The sequence below is a fragment of the Notechis scutatus genome, chromosome 1 (genome assembly GCF_049901735.1).
Source record: "Notechis scutatus isolate UNSWTSFEM ecotype Mainland chromosome 1, rNotScu1.2, whole genome shotgun sequence".
Lineage (NCBI taxonomy): Eukaryota > Metazoa > Chordata > Lepidosauria > Squamata > Elapidae > Notechis > Notechis scutatus.
In genome coordinates, this window is record NC_142009.1 from 234,747,230 (window position 1) to 234,774,910 (window position 27,681).

At 37.6% G+C, this 27,681-nt stretch overlaps 1 protein-coding gene and 1 pseudogene across 1 annotated transcript in view; both read left to right on the forward strand.

The window, feature by feature from the left end:
* LOC113412606 (solute carrier family 9 member C1-like) overlaps positions 1 to 27,681 on the forward strand; it is a 102,498-nt gene that overhangs the window by 29,623 nt on the left and 45,194 nt on the right. Inside the window, exons 6-12 of the mRNA XM_087959252.1 lie at positions 2,088 to 2,249; positions 2,346 to 2,445; positions 6,433 to 6,576; positions 7,864 to 8,041; positions 13,725 to 13,806; positions 17,039 to 17,205; positions 17,574 to 17,714. Coding sequence (XP_087815378.1) covers positions 2,088 to 2,249; positions 2,346 to 2,445; positions 6,433 to 6,576; positions 7,864 to 8,041; positions 13,725 to 13,806; positions 17,039 to 17,205; positions 17,574 to 17,714 — 974 coding nt within the window. The remainder of the gene's footprint in view (positions 1 to 2,087; positions 2,250 to 2,345; positions 2,446 to 6,432; positions 6,577 to 7,863; positions 8,042 to 13,724; positions 13,807 to 17,038; positions 17,206 to 17,573; positions 17,715 to 27,681) is intronic.
* On the forward strand, positions 18,091 to 20,737 carry LOC148133272 (uncharacterized; annotated as a pseudogene).

Sequence of the window (27,681 nt, forward strand, 5' to 3'; positions counted from 1 at the left end):
CAGCGAAGGAAAGTGAAAAGGGAAAGGTTTGGCTTTTTTTACCTTCTCTCTCCTTCCCTATACTGACAACTAAGAGACTTAAATAAGAAATCGGAAAAATCCGCTGTGACATCAATAGGCAATTAAGCTGAAAATAAAACAAAATGCCAAAGGGATAATAAAGATTTCTGGACATTAAAAATTTTCTTTTTCATAAGCAGGAAGGGAGAGAAAAAGAATAAGGGCAGGATCTGGAAGAGGGAGGAGACTGCCTGGAATTAAAAAGAATCTACAGTAAACTTCAACAAGACTTCTAAAAGATACATTTTAACTGAATCTTTGCAACTAAATAGAAACCCCAGGAAGAGAAAGTGAAAAAAAAGAGCAAAAAAGAAACAGCTTGCGTGTATTTGGATTATTTGGTGATTTTTGGATTCTTGGTTATTATATTTGAATGGCTAAAATCAATCGGGTGGTTGTTTAAAAATTTATACAATGGCACCACTTCTGGATGAATTGAAAATGGAACTTAAAAGTACAAAGAAGATGCACAAGAAGGAAGGGTTCTTTTGGCTTTGTTTTTCAATTCTTAGAAATGGAGATTTGGAACTATGAGAAACAACAAGAAAAGACTGCAAAACAAGAAGACTGGGACAAAGAAGAAGCCATCTTTAATGAACAAATAATTATATGTGGGGAAGAAAAAGGAAAGGGGGAAAGAGAATGGAGAATTTAAGACTTAAAAAAACAACCAAAGAAAAGAAAAATAATTCGAAAAATAAGTATAATACTGGAAAGCAACAGAAAGGGGAATACAGAAGAGAGAAATAGAGGTAGAGAGACAAGGGGTAAAAAGGGGAGAGAGAAGAAGAGAGGGAAGAAGGAAAAGAAAAGAAGTTATAAAGGACTGGAGCAAGATATAGAGAAACAGGAACTATTTAGAGATAATGAGTGAAAATCTAACTGATTAAAATAGCTAGTGTAATTTAGTGAAATGTTTGTGAATAAAATAAATGAAATAAAATAAATGAGAAAATTGAATTAGGAAGGAATGGGAACATTTTAATTAGTTAATGTTTTATAAAATATAAGTGAAGGGGGGGGGAATTAACTATGGAAAGCTTATAATTGTTCCCATAGAAGTATGATATTTAATTGAAAAGTAATGTTAAAGATGTTAAGACTTTAATGAATATTAATATTAATGATAGAATTGAATTGGAATGGAATGTTGTTTTAATTACATTTATAATTTTTCTTTTTTTAAGAATACAGTGTGTATTTTAAGAATGTATCAAGCAGAATCCGAATGGGAGTTATGTATTATATTGAATGTTACAACTTTAGGGAAAAGATATAAAGGCGTCATACTCCAATCAGTAACTACAGGAGAAATTTTGTTTAATGAGAAAAGATAATAGATAATTGAAACAGGACAGACAAAAAATATAAATACAATGATTTGAATTGAGATGAGATAATTTAAATAAAATTGAGAAAATTAAAAGAGGGGAGAAGCTATGCAGAAAATGTAAAATAGTAATAAGATATGGAATAGAATATAAAAATGAGCATGAACCTGAATTTGTGTTTGTACGAAGAAATGTAACCCGGGATTACGCTACTTTCAAAAAAGATGTTTTATTTGTATTTTTTTTTCTCTTTGTGAAAACTCAAATAAAATTTACAAGCTAAAAAAAAAAAAGACATAGTGTTTTCTAATCTATTCGCTGTTATATATTAAATATATTATATATATTAATTATATATTAAATATTTTTGTTGCCCATTAAAATGTGCCCACATATTTTAGATTTATTGTATGCATATTGTCCTCAGAATGGTTCCAATTACATTTGCATCCTATCTTAATCATGTTATAGTTCCATTTGAATCAATGGGTTTAAGTCTATAGTTTTATTTCACTGTAAGATTTTATATTGTTTTAAATAGTATTACTTTGATTTGAGTAAGGCAAGAATATGACATCTAGACAGTATAGGATATAAAATGGGAATATTAAAATTATGATACAGTTAGATATGCATTATTAAATGTAATTTAATGAAAACAATCAAGTTGTAAATAATTATTTTTTCCTTTTATAGTTCAAGAGATTTTTTTAAAACTCTTTTTGAAATTTTTTGCAAGTGCTGCATTTGGATTTTTGAGTTCAAGGCTAGTTCTTTATTGGTTGCAACATATTTTCAATGATGGAATAATTGAAGTAGTTTTAAGCTTCTCTATGGCATACATAATTTTTTTTATTGGTAAGTTCACTATATAATCTTTGTCAAATGCTTAATTTTAAAGCGGACTTGCTTACTTTTATATAATAATGACTTTCCCCCCCTTTCTATCTTCAGCTGAATGGTTTGGCATGTCTGGAGTTATAGCTCTTTCTATTCTGGGCCTTCTTTTGGATTCGGTATCATTTAGTCCAGGAATGGATATTTTTCTTTATAAGTAAGAGTTTATCTCTTTATCTTAACCACTTTGTAAATATTTAATATCTCATTTACGTATGATATAATACAAATTAATGCCATTAAGATGACTATAGAATGGTATAATGAATTTCCATTCTGCAAATTCTGTATTTATAGTAATTGTATACCAGGTTTTTATAAAATAAATGGTATGAATATTGATAAACTAAAATTATTATAGTTGCGGTCTATAGAATTTACATTTTGCTCAGAAGAAATCTCATGAAAATGGGCTTGAGTTTGAGAGTCAGACAGAAGAAAATTATTTGTATGCCATCTAAACTGCTGCTCATTGACTGCTGTGGCCAAGCTAGTTGAAGTGGTCTCAGGCACAATGGTGAAGGTATAAATCTTGAGGCTGTTTTGAATTACCCTGTTTGGATATCATGCTCCAATGAAAATCATGAGAGTGACCTCAGTGCATTCTTTTCCTAATATCGGCTGTGCAACATCAACTGTGATCTGGTCTTCCCCTGGATGCTAGGTGAACGGTCTGAAAATAGGGGAAATTGAAATACTGCCACAATTGTAATTAGAATGCTTCCTAGTAAAGAATGATCTCAGTTCAGTGGTGATGAATTTCCAGACTAATAGGCTGCATTCTAATTATTTGGCATCTAGAGGCAACTGTGACTGGCAACTTCAGAGATGAAATTGGTCTGCTCTGTGGTACACTTGGGAGTTCACAGACTACTGAGCAGGAATTGATTTGCATTCTTGTATTTGTAACTGAACTAATTTTTAATTGGATCATGTCATTGGAATTCTGAAAACGTAGCTTCTGACTGATTCTTCATCCAGATGAAAATATAATTGGTCCAATTTGAAGAATCTCCAGAGGAGAAATTTTTTTGATTGGTCTTTCTTTGAAATATACTGTTGTTTATTGTTTTTCAGATGAGATTGCTAAAGATTTTTAAGTGTTAATTAAGACTATTTTATTTTGGTGTGATATAAAGCTGGAAATCACGCTTTGTTAACCTTCAGACTCTTCTTTTCTTATAAAAATTACTGTGTTTATAAATCTCAATAGTTTCTCTATGGAACTGTGCATGATAATTTGACATGATTGGTAGTACTCATATGTCTTTAAACTGAATTTTCTGCCCATTAGGTAGCAGTAAGTGTTCAACTATTGTGGTTTTTTCAAATTTTTCTAGCCGACAATATTTTTCATGTTCTTTTAGATGAATTAATACTACGTTTTATAGTTCCAATATATATCTGTCTAAGCTGCTAAGTATGCAATAAATTCCTGATGATAGAAGTGGACTTCTGCCAGCATAGGTGACTGAATCCTTTCTTGGATATTTCTTGTTCATTTGTAAAGAAAGTGTATTTCTTTAGTTTTTCTAAATTTTTCTTTAATGGTTTAATAAGCCCACTACAGCAATACTTCCATTTATTTCTGCGGTGTATAAGTTACCCTCATTATGTCACTTGTATGTCAATCCAGACTTTACACTGGAGACCATATTAAACCTGCCAGCATTGGCCAGAGTTTGCTTGAAGTCCATTGTTTCTTACTCCCCATATCCCCACCACTCCCATTTGCAGAAAATCCCTTTCTAGCTATTCGTGTGTGATCGTAATAGCTTGTCATTCACTATACCATTTACTATATCATTCCAATTGGTAGCAAAACCATTTTCTCATCCTTTTGCAAACTGCGCCTGGATTCCATCATCCTTGCTGCTAGTCAACTGTCTGTTTTGTTTTGAAGGATTATAAATTCTTTCTTCTTCTCTGAGATACAAATTCACTTGATTAATCTATCCTCACCCAAGGATGGTGATGAACTGAATTTGACACCAGTGGATTCATAGACTTCAATCATTTTGCTTAGTATCTGGCAATGATTCTACACAAACTTTTTATAATCTCTCATTATTGAGTTGATATGCCCAACTATTCTTGTGGCAGATCCAATAATCTAACTGATCACATCCAGTTCTGTCTTTCCAGTTTGCATTCTAATCCTGCTTACTATAGTTGATGAAAAAAGTTTCACAAAAATATTATTTTCCCCCTCTAATTTTTGAATGCTTAAAAACTCTGTATTGGGTTTATGGGAAGACTATTGAATTCTCATTATAGCCATCCTGCTCCAAATTTTCTCACTGTGATGATGGCAGCAGAAGTCAATATCTGTAATCCAAATCAGTATTGATATATGGAAGACTGGGACTCAGTTTATAACAGGAGCAAGTGGTATAAATCATATATTAACAAATGTTCTGGGCCCTGGAATGAATCTTCAGTCCCCTAACATCTTTGGCATCTGTGCAGACACTGCATTTAGCTGTGCTGTGCTTCCATTTCTTGTTATGAATCTTCCGTATCATCAGTAAGTATAACTTAGTAATCATGCATGTTTGTGACATATAGTGATCAGTGAGGGATAGGTTATTTATATATAACTGTGATTTATTGGCTAATCATCTATGCATTCACCCAACTCTGGTGACTGTATTTGGATTGAAGGTCAGGACACATTTTTGGGACCAGATTCCACCCTTCCTCTGCTTCCACAGTCATGGCTGGTACATCATTAGTACATCTCTCCACTAGCGGGAGATCACTGATAACCTATTGCGCAGGTTACCCAGGCCTTGCCCCCACCTCTCACCCTAGGATCTTGGCTGAAGCTTGGACCTGGCAATCTGCCACCAACCAGCCTGTCCATTCTTAGCTCAGGAGCCATACAAATGGTGATGAGCCAATTTGACCTGCAAGATGTAGTTTGTTAACTCCTAAAGTAGGTACATAGCGACTGTATTCTGAAACATTGCTATTAATGAAGTAAATGCAAATGCAGTGTTAGTGCCCAAGAGAAAGTATTACAGGCTTCCTAAAAAATAAATTGTAGAATATTTCAAAGTTTGCTCTGTGCAGATGCAGAGACTGATATATAAATACAATCACTGAGAGAGGACAAAGTTACAGGTAAGCAAACTGTTTCTTTATAAGCCCCCATATTATAAAATCTATAGTTTTCTCAAGAACTGAAATGAACAGAAAATATTTCAAATGTCATGTTATGTGGCCATTATTTCTGTATTGAAGTGGTACAGAATTATATATTTTGTGTTTTGATTTAATTTCAGGGAGGAAAGAAACAATTTATACTCTATATTTTATATTAAGTTTCGTCTAGTAGTTAAGATGCTGGCCTAGGAAGGAACCAGGAAACCAGTTCTAGTCCAGCCTTAGGTTTGAAAAACTGGCTAGGTGACTTTGAGTCAATTGCTCTCTCTCAGCTCAACCCACCTTACAGGGCTGTTGGTGTGGGGAAATTAGGAGGAATAAACAGTATTAGCAATGTTTGCCATCTTGAGCTATTTATAAACTATTATATACATGGGATAAAAATCATATCAATAAATAATCCCCTTATCACATTAGTAAATACGTTTTGAAATGTTGAAATGATATCAAAATGATTGTATCAGTAGTGTCAATGATTGTCTAGATAGTCTAGATTAAAACAGATTGAAATTGGTTAAATTTTGCTCATCTAATTTTACGTTTTAAAAATGATGATGATGTCATCTATTTGGTCGAGTTTGACTCTTGATGATTCAATAGCCAGGTCTTTGCATATCTTCTGATCTTGCCCTATTTCTTTGAGCTTTTCTGTGCTCTGGCTAGTGTCAGCTTTGAGTGTCCAGTCACCGTGTTCTTTGATGGCCTGGTTTCCTTTTAAAAAAATATTTTTAAAAAATATTTCCAGTCTAAAATAATCTCAAATGGGCTAACATTTATTACTAACTAAAAGTTAGTGATATAATAAAATGCATTTTATTATGTATAAAATAAAAATGTTTATGGTAGATTTACTTTTGTTCAATAGTGAGAAATATAATTTAGCTTATGTTATACTAGTAAATGATAAATAATTGCAATATTTGTTTTCTCATTGACATGTTTTAATGTCCCCCTTAATCTGCTTTTTTTAAAACAGATTTTGGTCCATGCTGACATTTTTGGCTCACATTATTATATATCTTATAATAGGAATTGTGATAGCTCAAAAAACATTTCCAAATATAAATTCTCGTGCTTTTTTTTACATTGTGACAGTCTACCTTTCACTGAATCTTGTAAGGTAAATACTTTTTTACTTTTTTGGAAATTGACTAACATTGCCTATCAGATTATATCAGTTAAATCATATTTTTAAATTGCTGTCTTCTAAACATTTAACTGGAAGTAAGCCACAATCAAGCATGCATGCACGCGTGCTCATGCACAAACACACAGACAGAATAATAAAATTCTTAGTGCTACAGTTATTGTCACCGAACTGTGAGATGAGTGGCATATAAATTTGGTAAGCAAACAAACAAACAAGCTGTCAAAAATCTTTGATCCATGCATTGTAGTTTATTTTAGCATGGAAACCCTTGGTGTAAATTGCTCTCTTTGGTTGAATAGCTCTGTGATAGCTCTGTCACTGAACATGCATGTATATCGCTTATTCTCATTATTTCCTAATGAGTTTCATTGTAATCAAGCTATAGAAGAACTGTTTCCCATTAAATTTTTGCTGTTGAATGTAGAAAGTATTTCCCTTCTTCCATAATGGTTGAAATGAATTATGTCAGTGTTTTTTTCCCCAAACAATTTATTTTGAATTATGTCAAGTGTTTTAGGTGCTGCATATACCATGCCCATGGGGGACAAAACTTTATGAAAAACTCAAAAACTTCCACATTTTTGACATTGTGTGTATGTGTGTGTGTGGTGTGTGTGTGTGTGTGTGTGTGTGTGTGTGTGTGTTCTAACTTAAAAAACAACCTGCAATTCAGAGTCATCTTTGGCCTGGACATTGTAAACTGTGTTACAACTCAGTAAATTACAGTATAATTTAAAACCAATCATAGTGATATTAATCAACATGAGAGTATTAAGATTTTGTAACACCTGCTATGTTTTTGAAAAAAATGTATACAAAGTATTTGAATAATACATTGGAAATTCAGTGTAGCATAATGGTTAAATTGTTTAATTTGAGGTGGAGAAACTCAGGGTCTTCCCATTAGGTACACAATTAAGTATCAATTTATAGTGGAGTTCACTGCATAATTTGAGCCAATTACTTTTTCTCAGATTAATTAGCCTTACAGGTTTATGCTTATAAAATAAGGGAAAACTCCCATGTATGTTGTTTAGGGCTTGTAGAGAAAAGACAGTGTTTATATGAAAGCAAAAATAACATGATATATTTTTGTTTAATAACAAACTTTTATATTGATTGATAAATGCAGTCTTTTATTTTATAGATAATAATGATTAAATATTTGTTTAATAAATTATATTATTTTATTATGATATAAAATTTCACTAATATTTTAAATATAATTTTGTGAATTTTTACATTTTATTTACTTAGGTTTTTAGTTATTTTGACATTGAGTCCTTTTTTGAGTCGACTCGGCTATGGATTTAATTGGCGTTGGGGAGCTATTATTGTTTGGAGTGGAATGAGAGGCACTTTTACCTTGAACATGGCTCTTCAAATTAGCCAGACAGAGAGTGAGACTCCAGCTGAGGCTAGCATTAAGAACCAGGTAAAAATAAATTAGTATCTTGAAAATCAACATTTCTAATAAATTTATATAAGAAATTAAACCTATGGAAATCTTTTTAGCAAAATGTCCTCTGGATTTGCTTTTTAAAGCCTTGAAGTGAAGGCATACTAGCATATTGGATATTGTAATTCAAATATAGTTCAGTTTGACTTATAAAAATTGTGAGATTTAATTTATATTAAAAATATAACATGGGTATACAGGTAGCTCTCAATTTATGACCATTCATTTAGTGACAATTTGAACTTATGACTATTGCAGCATCCCTGTGGTTGTAATTGTGAGTCAGCCACTTGGCAACCATCACGCATTTATAGTGTGTGCAGTGTCCTCCGACCAGGTGAATATCATTTGTGACCTTTCCAGCTAGCTTCCAACAAAGTCAATGGGGAAGTGAGCAGGGAAAGTCTCAAGTCACCATCATGTGATGTCTCACTTAATAACTGTGATGATTAACTTAATTATCTCAGCAAAAGGTAATAAAATACAACCAAAAATAACCACCAAACCACAGCCACAAACAATTACTACCCCATCAAATAATTCCACAAATGATATCCCCTTACTCATCAGAGACATCATGGAACGTGATCAGAAACGTCCAAATGCCATCTTATTTGGTATTGAAGACACCAAGGAATCAGATGACATCACCAAAGTTCGCAATATAATAAGCAGCTCAAATACAACAAACATCTCTCTTGAAGATATCATTGAAATAACCAGAGATGGTCCTGAGTTCAATACAATGACGGCTCTGTGGCCCGAAGATTTTGTAGAGCTGTTTGCAAAAATGAGTCCAGCAAACATATATTCATTCATACAATAAATGCCATTGTAAAAACCAATCCCAACCATAAAAAAACTTCACTCAAGACCAGACTTATCCATATTGCAAAGAATCTGCTCCCATGAACTCCACACAGAACTCAAACAACGTCTAGACAATGGAGAAAAGGACCTGTACATTGACTACCGTGCTGATTGCATCAAAAGAAAGTCACACAACCTGCAACTCCACATCCAACCCTACCTCATCCAATCCACCATCACTCAAAACTAGGCACGCACGCCCCTAATTACCTCTATTCTAACTACAACTGGCCTTAAATGCAATCTACTCAATGCAAGAAGCCTTGTAAATAAAATACCTGAATTTCTCCTCTTACTAAATACGGCTAAATTCGACATCATATTTTTCTGTGAAACATGGCTCAATGCATCTCTCCCTAACTCCATTACCACAGTAAGAGATTATCATGTTTACCGATCAGATCGTGAAATCCGTAGAGGAGGTGGTGTTGCTATCTTCTATAAAAAGTCCCTACATCTAAAAAACATCCAAGTTACCCAGGAGCTTGCTCTTCCTGAGACCATCGTCCGTGAACTGCTCTTAAATATCACATTTCAATTCTTACTATGTTACAGAGCCCCTGATTATGACATTGAACAGGTAAACAAGTTAAATTCACTACTAATATGGGCAAGATCCTGCCCCCACACTTTTATCTTTTTGGTGACCTCAATCTACCTCATATTAACTGGACCCTAAACGAATGTAAAACTGAACCCATACATGCAACCTTCTACAATGCTGTAACAAATCTGGGACTGGAACAACTAGTAACCAACGATACTAGGCTTAACAACTGCCTCGATTTCATCTTCTGCAATAGCTTGAATTCAATTTATGGAATACAAATTAAAGAACCCTTTTCCAACAGTGACCACAACATGATTGACTTTTGTCTCAACATATGTCCACACAAAAATAATTATAACGACAGGATCCCCATTTATAACTTCAAAAAAGGCAACTATGATCTTATAGACAACAATCTCATCTCTTGATTGGCAATTTCTATTCACTGGATGCAATACTGTTGAAGACCATTACAACATATTTTTACTTGAAGTCAAAAGAGTCATTAAACTATATGTACCAATAACAACTCCCAAAACCAGAAAAAAACAAATTACCCAAAACAATAAGGAAGCTTCAATCCAAAAAGAAATCACTTTGGCGGAAAAACAAATCTGGTCACATTGCCAACTTCAAAAGCCGATACAAAAATTTACACCACCAGATAAACACTGAATGCACCAATTATCACATTAAACAAGAGGAAAACCTTCTATGCACCAATTCCACTCGCGCTTTATACAATTTTGTAAACAACAAACTAAAAGACTCAAAGTCCATCTCACCCCTGAAAGGACCTAATGGTAAAGACTGCAACAATGACACCATTAAAGCCAACCTCTTTAACACATTCTTTGGCTCAGTATTTGTAAACAGCAATGGATCGTGCCCAGTATTTCCTAGTCGAACCACAGACAACTACAATGATCTAATACATATCGATTTTACAGAAGACAATGTTGAAAAAGCACTACGCAATCTAAAACCATCTCTATCTATTGGACCGGATGGAATATGTGCCTACTTCTTTAAAAAGCTATCTACTGCCATAGCTGAACCTCTAAGCATAATCTTTGAAAAATCTTTCAGGACCAGCTCCTTGCCAAACCTATGGTCACAAGCCACGGTCATCCCTATCTTCAAAAAGGGAGACCCCAGCCTAGTTGAAAATTGCAGACCAATCTCTTTATGCTGCGTCACCTGTAAAGTCATGGAATCAATTATTAACCAATCCATTATCCTCCACTTAGAGGCAAACAACCTACTCTCTAATAAGCAATTTGGTTTCAGGAAAAAAACTATCCTGTAATCTGCAACTCTTACACTGCAAAAACATATGGACTACACAACTCGATCAGGGCAAAGCAATAGACACAATCTACATAGACTTCTGTAAAGCCTTTGATTCAGTGGTACACGACAAACTAGTCCTAAAACTAAAATCTTATGGTATTTGGACACCTGCATAACTGGATAGAAGCATTCCTGTCAAACAGACAACAAATGGTCAAAATTGGGAGCGTCCTATCAAATTCTGTACCTGTCAACAGTGATGTCCCCCAAAGCAGTGTTCTAGGACCAACTCTATTCATACTCTACAAAAATGTCCTCTGTGATCATGTTAAGAGCAACTGTGTTCTCTTCGCTGATGATGTAAAGCTATTCAACACCACAGTCAATAGTGCTACCCTTCAAAAAGACATTGACTATGTATCAGAATGGTCAAACAAATGACAATTTCAAATCTCAACAGATAAATCCTCTGTCTTACATATTGGCAAAAAAAAAAAAAACCCTAAAAAAAACAGAAAATAAAATACAAGCTGAATAGTCAAGACCTTGCTGATGATCCAAACTCTGTCAAGGACCTTGGAGTACTCATCTCTAATGACCTAAGTACTAGAGCCCACTGTAACGACATAGCCAAAAAGGCATTAAGAGTTGTTAACCTAATCCTACGTAGCTTTTTCTCTGGTAATATCACACTACTAACTAGAGCATACAGAACATTTGTTTAAAGTGATGTTAACATGATCAAAAGAGTATCTTGTTTTTTTATTTTATTTATTAATTTTATTAGTCACCCATTTTACCACAGGGTAACTCTAGGCGAATTACAATATTAAAAAGACAAACTATATAAATAAAATACTACAGAAATATAAGAATACAAAATACAATAGCTAAAAGATGGGGGGGGGAGTAGAATGAAGAGATGGGATTAGATATTAATTTATCAACCACCCCCAACATGAAGACCCTTCTTTGGACCCCCAAGCCAACTGGCAGAGCCAGGTCTCTAGGCTCTTGTGGAATGACACGAGGGTTAGAGCAGACCTCACTCTGGGGAGCAAGATGCTCCACAGGGCAGGCGCAATGGCAGAGAAGGCTCTCCTCCTGGATCCTGTCACTGGAATACCCTGCTGATGGAGCCCACAATATGACCCCTTTGCTGGCATGAGTAACCTGGACCCATGCCATGAAGGGCTTTAAAGGTGATTACCAACATCTAATTGTTTTGATACTGATGTACACAGACATTTATTTATTTATCAAACTTGTATGCCACCGTCTTACCCAAGGTGACTCTTTTATGTTACTCAGCCTACTGATTCTAGTGGCTTAATACAATATAATACCAAAAAATCAGTAGTTTGAAATTTAATCCTGCAGCTTGCTATTTTATTTTTATACAGTTTACACTATTTTATAATTTTGAGGTTTGCTTTGTGTGCTTTTATTATTTGATTGGTGGTGGGTTAATCCTATTATGTCCTAAAAATCATGTTCTGTCCTTCTTAATCCCCTCAGCTGGAGCTGAAAGTGTTTTATGAATAGATTGGTCTGGATTTCTTAACGGACACAAAATATCCATCTCTAAAGACTGCTGGAGGCTGTTGGGGCTGCTTTCTGCCTTTGTTAAAGTTTTTTCTCCATTTCTCCTTTGGGGAAATGTAATATTCTGCCTCTTTTAATATTCCCCAAAATATTTCATTCTCTAGGAGGCTTCCCACAATATACTAGAATTTTGTCATGAGAAATGGAAAATAAAATCAAAAGAAGAATTAATGGCAGAAGGATATCTCAATGGTTGTCATATTTACAATTTTTAGAAAAATATAGACAAAATTTATGGTTTTGAACATTGTAAAACTAAGTCTGAGTGAAATAGAATTACATGTTCAAATGAACATACAGTATAATTCCTAAAATATATAAACTTTTGTTAAAATTTGAAATAGAAGATTCAGTCAAACAATGTATGATAAGGAGGGCTAACAATTTTAGTTATAATATTCAGATGGAATAATGGGAAAGCATGATCTCTGAAGGAGATGTAAGGTTAAAAAATATAAACTAGCAAACAAATATTTTCTTATAGGTGCTAGCTAATTCATCCAAAACATAATAAAATAAAATTCTGGAAGATCAGGGAAAAGCAGTATTTTAACTATTTTCCTGACTATTAATATTCAAATATAATTAAAATGAAACTAATGAGGTTCTGCTTCAAGATCATTGCTTCAAGATAGTAATCAGTCTCTTGATAGTAATCAGTCTCTCATTGCTTCAAGATAGTAATCAGTCTCTTGTGCTCTAGAACTGATGGTTTGATTGTTTTTGAGTTCGTTAACATCTCTAAACAAATAATTTGAAGGTATTTTTTATTCTTTTTCAGGGTCCAACTTTTACAGTTACATTTTACCACTAGAAAGACACTGTTTTAGCTTTCCCAGTTTTTGTTGTGATATCAATATATTTCCTTTCTGACCTTGTTTAATTATGTCATTGCAATTTTAGTGCTTAAACCCACAGCTTTTATTGCAATTATTTTCTAATTCTCTCATTATAATTTCAAGTGCAATAGATCTGGAGACAAATGCATCCTAGTTCAACTCCCTGTTTCTTAAAAGTCAGTTCTTATAGTAAATTAGTGTTGATTGTAAAGTTTTTTGTTAAAATATTGGTGTGAACAATTAGTGGCAGTGCAGGGGTAGGTGGAGAACCTAAATGAACTCCTTTTGTTTTTCAGCTCCTTTTTTATGGGGACCAAACAAAATTCAGAATCCAGGGCTATATTAGCATAGTTGGTTATGTTTAATTTTGTTTTATCAGCTTATTAGGTGAAATTGTACTATATGTATCTATTCTTTCTACTTTGCCTTGCTCCCTTAAAATATGGTATCATAAATGTATGAACATTTTATGAAGTTGCTAATATTTTTTTGTGTGTTTCAGATACTAATGCATGCTGGAACAGCATCACTGTTAACGTTGATTATTAATTCAACCACTGTGAAGACGCTGGTTGTAACCTTAGGTGACACCTTAAACATACCATTAAAACAAACAAACTTGTTTTTCTATTCAGTTTCTAACAGGTAGACTGTGTACATTTTCCTGGAAATATTTGCTACTGAATGCAGTTGGACATGTCTGAGTTAGCATGTCTGGGATTATGCCATTAATGTATTGAATACTTGCATATATATCAAATGCAAATTTGAGGAAAATGTATTAACTTGTCAATATAGCCAATTTTTAGTTAAATAAGAAAATTATATATAAAATGCATCTACTTTCCAGTAATTTTAATTGGAATCCTTTAATGAAGTTTTTAAGGATAAGAATTTTAACTTCAGATTTACACAGAATTTCAAATCAAATTTAACTGAAGCTGTGCATATGCAAACACATTTCTACATATGAATGCACAATAAGTATGCTATAAATTTATATTATATCTATTTTAGTCATATTCAATTTTTATACTCTGTCAAAGCCAAAACATTCTTTACACAATGTATGGTACGTAATATCTTTATATTCTAAATTGTAATTCACAGTCCAAATATCAATTTTTCGGAGTCTTTTTCTCTGGAGGTTGTTACTTGGAATGCTGACGACATCTTCATTATGTTTAATTTATTTGAAATACAACAAGATGTCAATTCCCTACAGAGACTGACTTTGGGTTTCTCCCATCTAACTTCTGAACAGATACAAGAGTGAATTGTAACTAACTAACGTTTAAAATTGAGTATTAAAATAACTTGTAGTTGGTGTTAATATGTTACTTTACAGGACACACATAACGGCCAAAGTCAGCAAAGAAGAGAATATGATGCCAAAGGAACAAAAAATTTAGGAAAGAAGTAGAATAGGGCAGGGAGTTAAGAAAGTAGCAGGAGAAAGTGAAAGAAAGCATGGTGAGGAGGCAAAGAATCCTTTAGGACAAGGGTCGCCAACCTTTTGGACTTCAGGGACCACCAAACTCATACTTTTAAATCCCGAGGCCCACTAATATGAATTTTTAAAAGAAGATAATATATTTAATATATTTTTTTATTTTTTATATTAAACATAAACATAAATGGGAATTGTGGGGCAGAGTGAATGAAGGGAAAGGAAGGGCTCCTCTCATCCTTTGGGTTTGGGGCGGATCCAAAGTCCTGGTGTTTTGTCTTTGTTAAGAGTAATGTGTAACTAGTATTTTTTCCCCTATATTTTCACATTTATGAAAGTTTGTCAGCAAGCACGAAATACCCATTTCCACTCCATTTTCATTCCAGTCATTATAAGACAAACATTTGAATGCACAGTACTATCTAACATTTTCCTGATATAGGTCACTCTGTAGCAGTCAAGCCATGAAATTCCACCCGTGAATTTAGTTCCCCAGCAGCAATGGATCGCTCCCTTCTTTCTCTCTCTCCCTTCCTTCCTTCTACCCCCCCCCCAACCTTGAGGCTGGAAAGAAAAGACACAGAGACATCCAAATCCCCACCCCACCCCCACCCCGTGAATTTAATTCCCCAGCAGTGATGGATTGTGCTCTCTCTCTCTCTCTCACACACACACACATCCCTCACACACACACACCCTCTCCAAGTCAGCCCCATTCCTAGTCTGCTTTGAGCTCTGTTCTTAGAGGGAGGAGGGAGGGAGATCGATCTAACCTGAGGGCTGGTGATTTTCTTTATCTTTCTTCCTCACCCCCTCCAAGGCAGCCCCATTCCTAGCCTGCTTTGAGTTCCGTTCTCAGGCTGCATGCAAGGAAAGCAACATAAGCCTTTCTTTCTCTCCCCCAAACTTCGCCAGAAATTAGTCTTTGCAGCCTCTTGGAACAGGATGCCTTGCAGGGTCCCAAAGACTCATTTGTGGCAGAGTTTGGGGGACAGAAAGACTTTTGCTACTTTCCTTGCGTGCAGCCAAAAGCAGAAGACGAAAGAAGCGGAAAGAAGCAACCTGGTGGCCAGGCAAGTTCCCCCCTCCCCTCTTTCCCCCCTCCCCTCACTACCTTGTATTGTTCCTAATGCAAGCCTTGTGTTCCCGGGCCATGTGGACTGCACAGCCTTGTGTTCCCCCGCAGCCTGGAATAATTGCTTTGGGGGGGTGCTTTGGGGTGGCATTCCTAGCCTGCTTTGGCTCCGTTCTTAGAGGGAGTGGGGAGGGAGATTGATCTAACCTGAGGGCTGGTGATTTTTCTTTCTCCCTCACAAACCCCCACCCCTTCCAAGGCAGCCCCATTCCTAGCCTGCTTTGAATTCTGTTCTGAGGCTGCATGCAAGGAAAGCAGCAAAAGTTTTTCTTTCTATCCCCCAAACTCTGCCAGAAATGAGTCTTTGGGACCCTGCAAGGCATCCTGCTCCAAGAGGCTGCAAAGACTAATTTCTGGCAGAGTTTGGGGGATAGAAAGAAAGACTTTTGCTGCTTTCCTTGTGTGCAACCAAAAACAGAAGACGAAAGAAGCAACCCGGTGGCCAGGCAAGTTCCCCCCTCCCCCTTTCCCCCCCTCCCCTCACTACCTCGTGTTGTTCACAGTGCAAGCGACGCAAGCCTTGTGTTCCCGGGCCATGTGGGCGGCAAAGCCTTGTGTTCCCCCTCAGCCTGGATTAATTGCTTTGGGGTGGCATTTCTCTGAGGACCACCAAAATTTTCTCGTGGACCACCAGTGGGATACGGCCCACCGGTTGGCGACTGCTGCTTTAGGAAGCGTAAGTTTGAGATTGTAATGAGGAGATTGTACATAACCTCTGGGAGAACTTGTAGGGAAACTTCAAGAAAAATAGTAAGACATTGAATACAGAGAGTAAGTGATATGGACTGAGAAGCAATGTAAAGGCAAAGAGAGAAACAGGAGAAAAAAGTGGGAAATGTGGCAGAGGTTAATGGGTGGAAATAGAGTTAGCAATTGAAGTCAACCCTTCTCTTAAAATTGAATGTAAAGTTTCATTAAAGTTGAGCTAGTTTTTTTTAAAAAAAATTATAGGCTACCCAGTCTCCAAACAATTTACAATTTAAAAAATCCAATGGATTAAAAATACAATTAACCTAGAAGAGCAAAATACAAAAATAAACCAAAACAGATTGAAACCAAAACAAAACCTCTGCAGTCATCCTGTCCCAAGGCCTAAGAGAACAACCAGGTCTTCAATAATTTCCTGGTAGTGAAAGTCACATGATTTATTTATAGATTGTCATTCATAGACTCATTAATGCTTACATATTTCATACACATTTCACAATAACCTTTTTTTTTTTTATTACAGGGCTTTGTAATATTACTCTTCCAAAGCGTATGGCAATGTTTAATGCTATTCAACGTATTAGAAAAATGGAGGCCAACACTTTTGCAATGCTAAAACTTGATAGATTTTTGGCTGATGCAAACTGGGCAATGGCAGAAAAAGCAATCAAAATAGATTATCCTTATAGAGTAAGTAATACAAATGTTAAATAAAAATATAGTTTAGAAAACACATAAATTAATATGGTATTTACATATTTGCTATGACTAAATACAAGAAATCAGCTTTCATCATACAATTGAATTGGTCATTATTCAGCTTGCAGTGAGGTTTGAATTTTCAAATAAGCCCAGATAGATATGCAGAAAGGATAAAGGCTGCTTGGGAATTGATAGTATAATTGTAAGTAAAGATGTAGGGAGGAACTAGATGGAGTGATATTAGTACAGAATATAAAATAAAAAAGAATATTTACAATCCTCCTCTGATTGACTGAATAATTTAACATCATTATCATTGTTTTAGTTACACTGCTGTTCTTTTCTTCCTCCTCCAGTTAAGTGCAGAAGAAATTAATCAATTGGTCAGATTGCTTAGATGTCCAGAATGCAATGCAGATATTACATTTGAGAGAGATCCTGAACAAATTGCTGAAATATTTGAGGAAGCCAGGTTACGTCTCTTAACTGCACAGATAGTTAGTATTTTTGTTTTCCTTAATGTTTTTTTGTTCTAAATATATTTGATGTATATAATCTGAGGGCAAAAGTATTTAGCAGGGCTAGTAAGAGCTTTTGGAGTCTCCTTACTCTTACTCCTCCAATAGTTCCTCGGTCACCACTATTAATTTTTTTAAAGATGGCAACAGTGGCTGCATGTGTTTGTAGTTGGTACTCCAAAGTGTTGTGCAGAGAGTATTTTGGAGAATTTGGATTGTAGAGATTGGTGTGTAGAAGTGGATAAGTGTGTAGAGGGAAAGGCAAGAAAGAGACAAGCTTGATAAACTAACTGACTGTCAGTGGGAGAAGGTTTTTTTTTCTTCCCTTTCTAAGGAAGAGTGCTGGGGATGGGGGATGGAATGGTTCTCAGGGAAGGCATGGGAGTGGTGTCAGGTAATGGGGATATGGGAGACAAGGGGGAGGGCAGGCACGGGGAACACGACCTCAGTGTTTAGTACCAGTCTTGTATTCTGCCCCCTTGCACACACCTCATTTTCCTGGTCAGCAGATCTGTGGTGGCCCTGGTCTTAGACTGCTGCTTTTAAATGTCAGATCAGCCTGCAGTAAGGCTAGCCTTATTGCTGATTTGATCCTCGAAGAGAAGCTGATCTGGCTTGTATAACTGAGACCTGGCTGAGCTCTGAGGGAGGTGTTCCCCTTGTAGAAATGTGCCCAGTGGATTATCAAGCATAGCACCAGTCTAGACCTCAGGGCCGGGGAGGAAGTGTAGCTATTGTTATCAGAGAATCTCTGATAGCCTCCAGAGCACTGTTCCACAAGTGCCTGGTTGTGAGACCCTTTTTCTTACGTTGGGCTCAAGGGATAAGATGGGATTACTGCTGCTGTACCAACCTCCCTGCTGTGTAGCAGCTTCCCTACCTGGGCTCCTGAACCTCACTGCAGGGCTGGCGGTGGAATTCCCCAGGCTTATAGTTCTGGGGGATTTCAACCTGCCTTCTCTGGGGGCAGGGGCAGAGGTAGCCTGAGATTTAATGGAAACCATGACTTCCATGGGCCTGTCCCAGATCATCCAGAGCCCGACTAGTAATATTGGTCACACACCTGATTTGGTGTTCTTGTCTGAGCAGTGTCTATGTGACCTGGAATTGGTGGACCTGTCCTTGGTCACCTTGTCATGGTTGGATCACAATCTGGTGGCAATGAGTTTCTCAAAAGCTGCTTCCCCGCCCCCGCAGAGAGGCAGGACCTATTAGATTGGTCCACCCCCGTCGACTAATGGACCTGGATGAATGAATATAACTTTATTATGGTTTTAGACCAGCAATAGACATCACTATTTACAATATACATAAAAAATACTGACACATTATAATACATTAATAGTGGATAAAAAATATCTGTTAAGAAAATACATGTTCTCAAACAGTTAGGGGCACTCCCTGGTTTATACGAGTGGAGAGCCAATAAGTATGTGTGTAAATATCATTTTCCAAAGTTTGTTCTATCTCCAAAAATTGTCACAAACCAATTTTTTTCTAGTAGACATTGCAGCAACACAGAATTTTGCCACTGCACGCGTAATAGCTGGGTTTGAATCCTGGAGGAGAAAGTCTACATAAAAATTGTCTGCCCTCCCTGGCAATCTCTCTAGTAAGGGGAGAATATACAATGATCTCTATATAACTCACAGTACAATAAAACATGTGAGATATCTTCAACTTCTCCTTTACCACATATGTACATACCCATTCTGCTATTGGTGTTTTCTTAAACCTGCCCTGAAAGAATGCTGATGGGAAAATATTAAATCTGGCTCTGAAGAATGCTATTCTTTGTTTTGGGAAGATCAGATCATTTAGATATCTTGCTGACTCCCACACTCCCTGTTTAATTCTGTCCCTGCTGTGGCGAGCCAACCTATTTAGTTCTTGGAACTCCATGTCCTTCATTCTATTGATTACTATTTGCTTTGCTTGGTCAAAGCCTAGGGACATTAAGAATACTGGTGAGAGCCCATAAGAGCCCAGCTTGTGATTTATTGCCTGTTTCCAGGGGGAGGGATAGTTATCAGTCAATACTAGACGGGCCAGTCCCTCTGGGAAGAAATGCATTTTTAGCCAATGAATGATCATCATCTTCCAGGCTCTTAACTGAATTTGAGGTATGCCTGTCTCAATTCTTACCTGAACATTTGGAGGTGGCTCGCAGGAATTTGGTTTGTATAGGTTCTAGTAAGTTTTTTGGTTTTTTTTGCAAGGATTTCTGACTGTGCCCCATATAGAATTTGTGCCAATGTTTTGGCCTCAAAAAGTTTTAAGGCCGCAGGTACTAATTGCCCTCCACTGGTGTAAAAAAAGTGTTTTAATTGCATTTGAGGACCTATAGGCTGCTTGCACCGTGTGATCCAGGTGTGCCTTCCATGTCCTTTGTGAGTGGAAAACTACCCCAAGATATCTGAAAGTCCTGGCCTGTTCTAAACTATACCCTTCTGTTTTCCAGGAGTATTGTCTGGGTCTGTTTGCAAAAACTAAAACTTTTGATTTATCAAAGTTAAGGACCAGCTTATTCTGTTTACAAAATTCAAGTGTTGCCGTAATTGCGCTCTTCAGTCCTACTGGAGTTTATGCGATTATAACAGCATCATCGGCATATAGGAGAATTGGGATTTTACGTTGTGCTACGTTTGGAGGCTGTAAATCAGGGTTCTGTAAGAGGTTGATCAGAGAGTTAATGTAAAAGTTAAAAAGGGAGGGGGATAGGATGCAACCCTACCATACCCCTTTTTGTACCCTTACTGGGCCGGTTAAAGTCCCTTGAGGATTACACCTCACTTTCAAGGTGGAATTATCATACGATTTTTGTATGAGGAAAAGGAGGCGTTTATTGATGGTAGTGCGTTTTAATTTCTCCCAGAGAATGTTCCTGGTTATTGAATAGAAGGCCTGCTTAAAATCAAGGAAGGCCACGAAAAAAGAGGATTTTTTTTTATTCGTGTATTTTTGAACCAGATGGTGAAGTACCAAGATATGATCCACCATAGATCTTCCTTCTCTAAAACCAGCTTGCTCATCTTTAATTATCCCCCCGGAAATTAGCCAATCCTGGAGTTTATAGTTTAGGTGTTTGGCATACAATTTACTAATAACACTCAGACGGCTAATAGGTCTATAATTACCTGGGTCATTTCTATTACCTTTTTTATAGATTGGTATGATAATTGCTAATCCCCAATCTCTTGGCATATGGTCCGTTTTATCTATAAATGTAAACAGAGATGCTAAGAGTGGAGCCCACCAACTGGCATTCTTTTTTATTATTTCTGGCAAGACATTATCAGCACCTGGTGCCTTGTTAGCCTTGAGGGTTCCAATCAACTGGGATATCTCTCCTTGTGTAACTGGGGGCCAGTAAGGAGTTTGGTCCAAACTAATTTGGCTCTCCTTAGTTACACAGTCAGGGTCTGTATATAGCTCTCTAAAATATTCTTCCCAGGCATGAATCGGTACCTGATTAGTTGGGGGTAGGGGGGATTTCCCCAATCCTCTAGTGATGTGCAAGAAAAGGGATGTATTTTTTGTCTTGACTGCTGCAATTAATCTATGCCGAGACTCCTTCAGAGCCACACTTTTCTTTTAGCAGGGTCTTATATTGTGCCTTCAACTGCTTTAAGTAGTGAGTGTGATCCTCAGAAGGGGTGTTTTTACTTTTCCTATACTCTTTGTTATATGTCCTTTTCAGTTGCACACAATCTCTATCAAACCAATTTTAATTCTTTAAAATTGGCTTTTTGGATTGAGCTAGTATTCTGTTAGTGAGAACTGATTTCAAATTTGAAATTAAAGTTTCAAACCCCTCTAAGTATGATCCTTCAAACTTATTTTTTAGTAGAGATGTATGAAGTTCTATTGTTTCTGGCAATAACATCAATTTAGTAACTTCCTTTGCATTTTTCTTGGTCCATTTAATTTTTACCTGGGTATTTTGGCTCTCTAGCCTGGGTAGGTAGATTGAACCAGTCCTTAGAGATTTCTGGTGTAATGTGAGAATAAGGATTACTGAATTGTGATCGCTTTCCAGTCATGAGTCTACCTCCATCTTTTGCAAGAACTTCTGGAGGTCATATGATATTATCCAATAATCAACTATGTTTTTTCTTCCTGCTCCCCGATAAGTATATTCTGCTGGGTAGTCACCTTTTGTGGAACCATTAAGGATACAAAGGTCCAAACATAAAGTCATCTGTCTTACACATAAACCTTCCCGATTTGCTTTAGGGTCTTTAGATTGTCTGGAATGCAGGGGTTCTTCTGTTACATTCTCATCATAATGGATCTTAAATTGATTAAATAATGCTTGATCATTTGGACCCATCCTAGCATTTAAGTCCCCTCCAATAATTATTGCTGCTGTGGGGTATTTGTTTGAACAGCCAAGGATAAAATCTTCTGTGCCAGCCCAAATCTTGTTGATCAAATCCTTCTTATTGAGTGGAGGAATGTAGATACTAAAAAGCAAAATCTCCACCTGTTTATATAAAAGTAAGGTAGTCACAACCCATGGCTGAAAAGGTGGCAGTGATGCACATTTAAATTGCAGGGCTGTATTAACTAGTGTCACAATACCTCCTTTAGCCCTCCCACCCACCTTACTTGGGGCAGCCGGGATAGAGTTGGTCCAATAACCATCTAACTGTATCTCTGTGGGGGTCCAGGTTTCCTGTAAGAAGAGGATGTCAAATTGTGATATGTAGTCAAAAAATAGTTGGTCTTTTGATGGGACAGTCCAGCCCGCTATATTCCAGGTTATAATGGAGAGGGGATCATCTTTTGCTGCTCATCAGGAAATTTGATTTATACAAAGGGAAGTTGTAGGGTTGTTTCAATGGACTGAAGTGTCGTCACCCACAAAATTGGCTTTCTCTAAAAGGAGGGGAGACCCATCTACATCCTGTGTAGACTCCTGAGAAAATAGTTCAGGATAAGGGGTTTTAGCACCAGCTAGCAGAGCTTGCCATTCCTGTGCTTCTTCTCTAGGTATAGGGCAAGGGGTTATTAGGTTATGCTTCATTCGACTTTGAGATGATGGTATTGTCGTGGGACCTCTCCCAATCTCTTGTGGTGGTGCTGAAGGTATCATAGGATATTTACATAAGGATGATAGTATCTCCATCTCTACTGGAGCTCCTAGTGGTCCCTGTGTATCTTGGCTTCTGTTTTCCATCTTGTATTCATGCAGTCCCTTGCTCTCTGGGGAGAAGTAAGAGGTTCAATTATTGGGGAGGCCAGATCTATAAGCGGTTCAGCAGTGTCCATTGTGACCAACAAGGATTTCTTTAAATTTTCTAGCTTGAATAATATGTTATCTTGTTTTTTTCTTGGGAGAGCTCCAAAAGCATTAATGAGGCTGGTTTCTGTGCTGTTAAGTAGATCTTCACCGACCAAGGCTGGCTGACTCCCACTTTCTTTCTCTTTTTTTCAAGATTGAGAATGCAGAAGAGACAGCAGCCGTGGGAGCTCACATGTTAACAATTAAAGGCTTAACCTTTTCCTCACAGAAAACTCTGATGGAAAAAAATTGGAAGGAGGCTAGATGTGCCTTCATCTTAAACAGCATCAGTGGTATGGTGGGCTGCTTGAAAGACATGAGTATCCGCTTCCAATTTGGAAACTCGGGAAGCCACTCCACAGTACGAAGATCAATCTGCCCCTAATGGCAGTGAAAAAGCTGACTTAGGGAATTTAGTATAGCACTCTTAGTAATCCAAGTCTGTTCATATGGATTCTCAAAGCAATCTTGTGTTTGCAATGAGCGATGTGATTGTAGGGGAGACGTTTTCCTGGCTTCCAATGAAACTTCTCTATCGATACCTCCTCCTCTTGTTGCCTTGTCTGGAGAAGGGCTGTTTTTCTGGGAGGGCTGCCACTTTTTAACAGGTTTTTTAACTGTTTCCTTGGGTCTTTGCTCTTTTTCTTCTTTCATATCCTAAGTATGGGATTTACCCAGGTCTGCTGTAAGCACGTTGGTGGTGGGGTCTGTAGCCCGATGCTGTGCTTGCAGAAAGACAGCGATATCTTTTCTTAATATCTCTACATTGTGTTGGATGGTTATTAATTGTTCAAATATTGAGACAACCATTTGTGCTGTGAGAAGGCATTGTTTTGCCATAAACTCTGTTGTATTCTCCCAGGGTAAGCTCTCCTCACTTTGAGTTAGATTATTGTTAATCTTTTTAGTCTTTATCACAGTCTCCATATCAGCTGTAACTGGTTTAGTTGTTTGTGAAAAAATCTGGCAGTCATTTTGCTTCTCCCCCACTAGATCGGGAAAGTCTAATATCTGTTGTTTTGTAAGATCTCTTTGCAGGTCCTGTTCTAATTTCTCAAGATTGTTGGAAATGGAGGGGGGGTAGTTTTACTTACAGATCTCTTGCCAGCAAAGTGCTCCTCAATTCTTGGTTGTTTTGCAGTCTTCACTGGTGGGAGAGATCCTGGGCTAGTGCTATGGCACTTATTTCTTTTCCCCATGCCTTGTTAGTCCTCAGCAAAACAAAAAATTTTGTTTGTTTTGTGGTCTATGCTGTTATCTTCTCCGGAAAATATTATTTAAATAAAAATTGATAAAATAAAATAAAACCAAGAGCTGCTGCTGCAGCACGCTCTGGCAGCTGGCTTCCCCTTGCACCGTTCCAGAAGGAGCTGTAGGTTATAACTGCAGATCTACTGCGCAGTCCAGCCAAGTTCTTTGTCACTGTTTGGAATGGGAAGGTGACTGAGGCTCTGGATAGGATTGCACCCTTGCGGCCTCTCCTCACCCGTAGACCTCTCTGCTCTGTGGTATACAGAGGAACTGAGAGAGATGAAATGCATGAGGAGACATCTAGAGCACCGCTGGTGGAAGACAGGAGATGAACTCGATCGAACACGGGTAAGAGTGCTACTAAGGCTTACCTCGTGGTGATACGTGCAGCGAAGTGTAAATATTTCTCCACACTAATTGCATCTGCAGATAATAACCCAACAACCCTCCTTAAGGTGAACCATCTCCTCCCGGGGAAGGAGGAGCTTGAGGTCCACCTGAAGGGGCGCACTGAGGAATTTGCAAATTTTCTGGAAGACAAAATCGCTTGACTTCGTTCCCAGTTAGATGCCGGTGTGGTTGCTGGTCTGGTGGAAGCTCCTGAGGCAAGTTCTTGCCCTGTTATCTGGAAACGATTTGACCCTGTTGCTTCTGAGGAAATGGACAGGATCTTAGGGAGTATGCGCACAAGCACCTGTGTTTTGGACCCATGTCCCTCCTGGCTTGTGAAAGCTTCCCAGGAGGTGACAGGCAGGTGGACTCTGGCATTGATTAATGCGGGAGGGGCAGTACCCCAGCACTTTAAGGAGGCTGTGGTCCCAGTGGTGGGATTCAAACATTTTTACTACCTGTTTTGTGGGCGTAGCTTGGTGGGAATGGCAGGGGAAGGATACTGTAAAATCTCTAGTCAGAGGTGGTATTTTCCGGTTTTCCAAACTACTCAAAATTTCTGCCACCAGTTCTCCAGAACTAGTGAGAATCTGCTGAATACCACCTCTGTGTGGTCCGCCCTCTTATTAAGAAGCCATCGTTAGACTCCACCCGGTTGGATAATTTCCGACCTGTCTCCAATTTTCCGTTTTTGGGGAAGGTTGTTGAGAAGATGGTCGCGCAGCAGCTCCAGGGGTTTCTGGATGAAACAGATTATCTCGACCCCTACTAATCAGGATTCAGGCTTGGATTTGGGACAGAAACGGCACTGGTCGCACTTTTGGATGATCTCTGGCGGGAGCAGGATGGGGGAAGTGCATCCATCCTTGCGCTACTTGATCTCTCGATGGCTTTTGATACCATTGACCATAGGATTCTACTGGGGCGACTTTGGGGGATGGGAGTGGGAGGCCTTGTGCTGTCCTGGTTCACTTCCTTCCTCTGTGGCTGCTCTCAGTCAGTATTGTGGTTCGCCGGAAGCAGGTGCGGATGGCTGAGGTCTCGGAGAGCGAGGACTCAGATGAGGGGTCTGTGTGTGATGCAGGGATGGGGCCAGGACCATCAGGGAGTGCACCAGTTATGCCCTTTCCTGTACCAGTGGTCCCTACTCACAGTTACTCATGCCCTAGTCATTTTTCATCTTGATTATTACAACGCACTCAACATGGGGCTGCCCTTGAAGAACATCTGGAAGCTTCAGTTGGTGCAAAATGCAGCGGCCTGCATGGTTTTGTGCAGACCCCGGTGTGTACCTGTTTCACCTCTCCTGTGGGAGCTACATTGGTTGCTGATTTGCTTCCAGGTGCAATTCAAGGTGCTGGTTGTCACCTTTAAAGCCCTTCATGGCTTGGGATCAGGTTATCTGAGGGAAAGTCTCTTGCTGGTCACATCTACCATTAGAGCAGGGAGGCAGGGAATGCTGCGGGTCCCATCCCTGAGGGAGATACACCTGTTGGGACCCAGAAGAAGGGTCTTCTCCATGGTGGCTCCCTCTCTCTGGAACATCATTCCCCCAGAGATTAGAATGGCCCTCTCACTAATACTCTTCCAGAAGGTACTGAAGATCTGGTTCTGCCAGTGGGCCTGGGAACCCAGAATGGGATGGAGCCCATCATATGGCTCATGTGATCTGCTGTCGTCGGGGCGGGGGTAGGAGTTGGGGGTGATTTTTTTTTTTCAGATTTTGTTCTTCAGCCATTGTCCTTTATTAATTTATTTGATTCTTTTAAATAGTTTTTATTGTTTTTTTATTTTAAATATGGTTTTATATTCTGTAAGCCGTCTCAAGTCACCATGGGTGTATAGATGGCAATATAAATTCAACAAATAAATAATAAATTAAATAAATTATTTATCCATCTACAGTCATGTATTCTGCCCAGAGTCATATACTTGAGATGGGTGGCTGTTTAAACTGAAGTAAGTAAATATACACAATATAGTAATAAAAGGTACCACTACTCATACACTTGTGAATTGCATTCACTACAAAATCTGAGATGTTGTGACCTGTACCCCACTTGTGAACTGCTTAAAGGGCCCTTCTAAAAAATTGTTGGAACATGCTAAACTGACATTCAGTGGCAAAAAGGAGAAGAATCAGTTAATGACCAGTGGCCTAGTAAACCAAGTTATTTATATTCTCTGACCTACTAGGAAGGGGTAAATAATAAGGTCACTCAAATGGGTTTGTCAAAAACATTCTAGTGAGAACCTATAATTTATACTGGCTTTGCTTTTTCCTTTGTCTTGCCTTTGCAGTATAGTAGGCCAAGGATTGCATTGTAGTAGGCCTAAGGAGATAAATAAGCTCTAGTTTTCCTTTTGCTCAGGGCTGCAACAAGTTGCCAATGGTTTGTTGGTAGCCAGTGTATTTTTTGCATGCCTAGTAAAATTTTGTGGTCGCTTCAAAATAATCTGGATGCTTTAAGGTTAGCAAAGTTTGGGCCACAACATCACTTACCTAAGGACATTTTTATGTAATAAAGCTTCTCTGGATCTGTAAGATATTCCTTTATATGTATATGATCCCTCAAACATCCAACGATAATCTCAGGTTATTTCATTAACTTGTTTAGAAGACTAGATGTAGTCCAATTATGCTAAGAAAATAGTGTGTGAGGAGATTCATTCTTATATATCACATCCCCATTTTAATAATGCTTTTAATTAGCCAATAAAGAACAAAGTGATGGGTTTCAGGAAAGACGATTGCAGAACTGGCTAAGGCCATCTGTATTCGGCACTGCAGACTCAAAACACCCTTCCTCCAAATAGTTTCAAGTATAAATCTTTCTGCTAGTTTCATACTAACATGAAATTATATTATATTACATGACATGAAATGACATGATATTACATGAAAGAGCATACAAAAATAACTTTTCCACCAAGATATCTTTGCCAGGTCCAAATATATTTTTCACTGGTTACAAGTTTCAGTCTCAAGATTAGCAAATATTTGCTTCAATAATAGCT